Source organism: Phyllostomus discolor, chromosome X, assembly GCF_004126475.2.
Source record: "Phyllostomus discolor isolate MPI-MPIP mPhyDis1 chromosome X, mPhyDis1.pri.v3, whole genome shotgun sequence".
NCBI lineage: Eukaryota > Metazoa > Chordata > Mammalia > Chiroptera > Phyllostomidae > Phyllostomus > Phyllostomus discolor.
In genome coordinates, this window is record NC_050198.1 from 52,136,449 (window position 1) to 52,142,448 (window position 6,000).

Below are 6,000 nucleotides of genomic sequence, written 5' to 3' on the forward strand. Positions count from 1 at the left end.
TTCATTTGGTAGGAAGCAAAGTTTCTTGAATCATGCTATATACTCTGGGGTAAAACAAACTTAAAACATCATCCCTACCCTCAAGATTATGGTCTTAATGTAAGAACAATGCCAGTCGTGCTGTCCAATTCCTTTTTGATTATTCACATTACTATAGAAAGTCACATTGTTGCTCACTATAATCCTACAGCTATTCAAACCATTCCATACATAAAAGACAAGTACTGGTCTAGTCTGGTCAAGTTTTCTAGGAATCCAAGTGTAGAGGTGAGATCAGTTGGAAAATCATGCACATGCTTTCTTCTACTGGCACCTGCATAAGGCTCAGACTCTAGTATGTTTCAGCATCATGCAAGGAGGTGGTTTAAAATGCAGCTCCCTACCCCTACCCATGAAATGTGACTTCAGTAGCATTGTGTAGTTCTGGACTTTTGAATTTTTAACCAGTAGCCAGGTGATTTTAATGCAGATGGTACTTGGACCATACTTGGAGAAATAACTGCACTAGTATTTGGGGGCTTTTTCTCTCCCTTTGCATTACCACCTTTTGTTCTTGAAAGAGTTCCTCCCTGCCCCTTAAAAATATGCTAGAGCACAAATGTTTCTTGTCCACATTTTTTTGCTCTATACTTAAGAATGTTGATTTTTAGTCTCTAGCTCCCTAGCTCCTCTGTAACTGGCCACCTAGGACTAAGCACTGTTCTGTTGATCTCCCTAGCAGTAGGCACACTATTCGTCAAGGAACATCTCACACCCCACAGAGCTGTGTGGGTGTTTTTCAACTTGCTAATGTAACATCTAAATAACCTTGTTATAGTGCTGTGTAATCCAGGTGTGTGCATGGTGTACAGAGAAAAACCCAGGCTTCATTTACGTTGCTCCTTGTAGACCTCTTGAGGATTAGTTAAGTGGGCTGATAACATGGTGCTCCTTTACTTCAATGGCACTTTCAGTTGTTTACATGTTATTTTGATAAAAGCTATTGAGGAAATTTTGAGACTATGGATCCTCCTTATTTTTATAAGAAAAATCTAAAGGAGATGTGCCTGTTGCTCAAAGGAAAATATGATTTTTGGTGAGTTCAAGAACAAGAATGTCTTCTCCATTTACACAAATAACCTGTTTGCAATCCCACTGCTGTCTTTCACTGCTTAGCCATGAGGACTGCCCAGTGGTTTGGCAGGGACATTGTCTACCCAGACTTGGGGCAAGGACAGAATTTCTAATAATGCCTCTGGCTGCAGAAGCTCCAACCAGCACCCATGTTTGATTGTATGTGGCTTTCCCTAGGAGGAGCTCCCATGGCCAGCAGCACTATTTCCCCTTATTACCATCCTCTGAAGAACCAGGGGGAGCCCAGTGAGCCAAGAAAACAAATGGAGTTAATTATAGCACTTGAGCCATCCAAGTTCCTGATTAAGCACATTATACAGCACAGCTTAATACTACTAAGCCCCAGTAATAAGATGATATGCTCAGCTCAAGCAGAAAAAGGGGCTATGGGTTCCAGATAGAGAGCACCTAACCACCTGCTCCACTTTTTGCTTGGCCCAGGCATCCTCCAGCATTTCCATATTGAAAAGATCTCCAAGAGGATGTTCGATGAGCTCCATCACTTCAAGCTTGTGACCAGGACAACCCTAAGTAAGTGGTACCTCTCTTTACTCTTCTGTGGAAAACACATCCAGTTTTCAATGGAGCATAGCCCCAAGTAAAGTCCCTCTGTGTTCTCAGGAAATATTAGCAATGTTCAATATCAACATTAGAGGATGTTCTATCTCTCCTCTAGTGACTTAGCAGGGAATGGGTGGGGTGTCTGGATGTGAACTGAAAAGCCTGGACCTGGTAAATACAAATTCAGATGTAGTTGAGAATAGCTACCCCATATCATGGTTTCCTGAATATCTTTAATGAAATTGCTAAACTCAGGGTTTCAAGATAGTTAAAGAAAGCTCACAAGATTCCAGATCTGGTATATTTATGGAGACTTCACGTCTGGAAGGATTATGTCCTCCAGTGGTGGGGATGAGACAGAGAGAGGATGAATGCATATCAATTCCTAAATTGTATCAAAGCTCTGTTTGGGTCTTTGGAATTGCCCCTGTGTGGTAATGTTTCTTTAAAAGCATTCAGGCACTCAAGCATACTTGTAACTCTCCCACTTCCTACACTAGATGGAGCCTAGGGACCACATACTGCTAGGCACTGGGGGGTGCAGAGCACTTCTGAAGACAAACAAACAAAACAAAATATCTATCCACAGGGAATTCTAATGGGCGAGACAGAACATGAAAATGCCTTCACTATGAATTAGTATACTTCTCAGGAGTTAAATACCTAAGTGCTCAGGGGAATCTGTGAAGAACAATGAGATGAGAGCCAGGTGGGCTTAGTTGGAGGAGGTGTGATTTAAAAGAGAAGGGTGTGACTGGGCAACAGGTCAGGGAATCAGTCCAGGAATAGAGTGCAGCCGAAGAGAAGACTCAGACAGGAACAAACAAGAAGTGTGGGTGTGGATGTAGGTGTGGGTGGGTATGAGTGAGGAACAATTACAAAGACCACATAGGGTACTGGGAAAAATGACAAGAGTTGGAGTTAGGAATTAGTCAGAGGGCCTGAAAGAAACCAGTGAGAAGTTCAGATATTAGGCAAGTAGCATTTTGTAGCTGCTCTGAACTTACAGTGTAATGATATCAAACTAGTGTTTTTGGAAAGATGTCTCTTGGCTGTGAGATGGATTTATTAAGCACCTACTTCAATAAGGCAGATTCTATAGAGCCCAATATGCCATGCTAAGAGGGTGGACTTGATCTCCAGACCAGAGAACCCCAGTGAAGATTTTAAAGCAAGAAAGGGGTGCATTCAGATATGTTTAATAGAAAGAGTCACTTGCTGTGTGGAGTGTTGGACTGTTAGTGAAAGAACTGGTGATAGTCTGAAATAGGAAGTGATCAGACTGTATTAAGTCTGTTAGGCAGGGGAGCAGAGGTCACTGTGATGGACATATCTAAGATTAAATCATCAGGAATAGTATCAAAGAGAGAAATGAGTTTGGAATGATTCCAATATTAACAACTTTATAGACTAGGTGAATTATAATACCATTTACCGATGAGAAACTGAAGAATAAGCAGGTATTAGTGGAAAAATGAGTTTCACTTGAAACATCTTCAGTCTAAGATGCTTAAGAGCCATCTGAGAAGAGGTATCCCATTAGCCTCTGGAAATAAGGTTGATGAGATCAGCTATTTGTTCTGCCGGAGACTGACAGACAATAAACTGGAATATAGGAAAATTAAAATGGAGGAGCTGGGAGTACTTACATGTGAATAAGGAATAAAGGATATCAAGTCTAGGATCCTAAGATCAATTATGTGACTTTTGAAATTATCAATTAACCGTATTTTGCCATATATAATGCACACCCATGTTTTTGGCCCAAACTTTCAGGAAAAAAATATTTTGTTTTAATTTTTTAATTCAGTTATTTATTTATATTTACATAGAAAACCAATTATCATATTCCAGGGTATTATTTTTACATGTAGATATCATCATTGCTTTCTAGAGTTACACTTTTAATGCATAAAAATAAAGACTTTAAAACATTTATATAGATACAGAATTAGTAGTACCCATGTATAATGCACATCCTTATTTTTCCCTAAAAAATTTTGGGGGGAAAAGTGTGCATTATACATAGCAAAATTTCAAAGAATATGTTTCTGTTCATATTGTGAACACAGCACTTTGCTAGGCACTGGGGAACTTGAAAGATTAAACAAACTTTCTGCTAGTAACAGGGTTTGAGATGTATAATGGAAGTAAGATGGCATGTGCTTCAAACTGTGCAGCTGAGGGAAGTGGGTAATGAGAGGATCCTGAAGAGTCATCTGGGTACAAAGAACAATCCTGGCCTTTTTATATAATGTGCCCCTCAGATCCTGACACAGAGTAGGCCTTCAGTAAAAACTGGTTCCTTACCTTTCTCTTCTTTTTTCTCCTACCTTTTCACTGAGTTGGATAAAATAAAGAAATAGGAACTAAGAAATTGAGTCTGTAAAGGAGGGGGTCATGTACTTATGTGGCTAGTTAAAAAAAGAAGAGGTTCAACATAGCTCCTGAATTAAAAGGCACTTACTAACTTTGAACTAGGAGCGCTCTAGGTGTGACACTGAGTGTAGGAATAAAAGAAGACTTAAGAGGCTATCAGAGATGGGCAGTTTGTTATGTAAATTATTTGACAGGACAAGCTGATAGCAGGAAAAGAAAGATCTTGCCACTCTCAAGGACCAGGAAAGTTAGAAAAGGAATGGACCAGAGACATGGAGACATTTCCAGTGCTCAGCACAGAGTGTGCACTCAAAAATGCTTGCTCAATTAGCATGACAGAATGTGGGATAGAGAATATGACAAGGACACTTTTGAAGTGTGTGCAGTTCCATGGAGGGAGAGGAGAAAATAGGGAATAGAAGGTGTACAGCCCTGTTTATCTGGAGTGCACTGGAATTCTATAAGGAGCCATGGGAGGGGATTGAGGGATGTTGAGGAGGAGGTAAGTACAAGCTGCAGGCATATCAGGAAGTAGAATTGAGCAGTTTTGAACAAAGGTTGGCAGGAATAGAGAAAACAGCAGTAAATACCCCTGGCTGGCATAGCTCAGTGGATTGAGCACGGGCTGGGAACCAAAGTGTCCCAGGTTCGATTCCCAGCCAGGGTACATTCCTGGGTTGCAGGCCATAACCCCCAGCAACCGCACATTGATGTTTCTCTCTCTCTCTCTCCCCCTCCCTCATTTCCCTCTCTAAAAATAAATAAATAAAATATTTAAAAAAAAAGAAAGGAAAACAGCAGTAAATAATCAAGTAACCCAAACAACACTTGGGCCCCCCAAAGTAAGCAAAGCCCCAGTAATGTAACAGGTATTGTTTTCCAAACTGCCTCATTTGACCTGGTCCCGTGTGAACTACCTAAGTAGCAGCAATCTGATAATGGAGCATTTTGCAAATGTTAAATGTACTGTAAAATTTCCAAGAACGATACTTAAATTTTACTCTTGAGGAGTCAGTTATGTATTATTCTTTGGATTCTTACAAATGCTATGTTTTGAAATGAAAACTCCATGGCCCGTTTTCCATGTTAGCCCCTAGAAAAGTGTTTTGGGGCCGTTTTGTTGAAACCACCTGACATTTGTATCCCAGTTTCCCTGGTGGGTCAATGCATGTGTAGGGAAGGATTGGGGATATTGGTTGTACTCCTAATTGTCCCTTCTTACCTGTTACATATCCAGGCCATTCTGTGTTTGCCTTTTAGGCCAGTGGAAGATATTCACTGAAGGAGAAGCTCAGATCAGCCAGATGTGTTCAAGTCGTGTGTGCAGAACAGAGCTTGAAGATTTGGTGAAAATTCTGTACCTGGAAAGGTCTGAAAAGGGTCACTGTTAGATGAGACAGACAGTATTGAATAGGGTAAAGCAAGCAAACTCAAGCTGCAGCTGGACTGCAGGCGTATTTTGCTTAAATCAGCAGTGCTCTAAAACCCAAACTCAAATGCAGCTGATTATTCATGCCATGCACAGCATAACTTGCTCCTTTATGTGGAATAGTGTGTCATCCCTTAAACACCTTCTCCAAAGAGACTAGATAAGTCGAATTCTTTGTAGGAAGAAGATAAATGGAGCACCATAACTTTTCTCTAGGTTCTAGGAGAATCACATTTCTTTACAGGTTAAAGAGTAAACAAAACCCCTGGGTTTTTATTCAGAAAGTTATTCCAATGAAAGAAAGAGAAGGGAATTGCTTCTTAGCAGGAGTTCTGTAGTACAGAGAAAATATTTGTATAAAATTATACTCTTCAAATTTTAGAATGTCTTGTGTTCTTTCTTAAAAATTCTCTCTCTCTCTCACACACACTAGAGTACAGCCTTTATTATGAGGCAAGGCCAACATAAGACTCTCCCCTTCTTTCCTTGTCCTGATTCCCAAGTAGCTTGGCAGTTGT

General features: G+C 40.4%; 1 protein-coding gene across 4 annotated transcripts in view; it reads left to right on the top strand.

Moving 5' to 3' along the window:
* CHRDL1 (chordin like 1) overlaps positions 1-5,785 on the top strand; it is a 150,023-nt gene extending 144,238 nt beyond the window's left edge. For all 4 annotated transcript variants that reach the window (XM_036017157.1, XM_036017156.1, XM_036017158.1 and 1 more), the window contains exons 11-12: positions 1,555-1,644; positions 5,314-5,785. In XM_036017157.1, the coding sequence (XP_035873050.1) occupies positions 1,555-1,644; positions 5,314-5,444 (221 nt within the window). In that variant the 3' untranslated portion in view covers positions 5,445-5,785. The remainder of the gene's footprint in view (positions 1-1,554; positions 1,645-5,313) is intronic.
* The last annotated feature ends 215 nt before the right edge of the window (positions 5,786-6,000 follow it).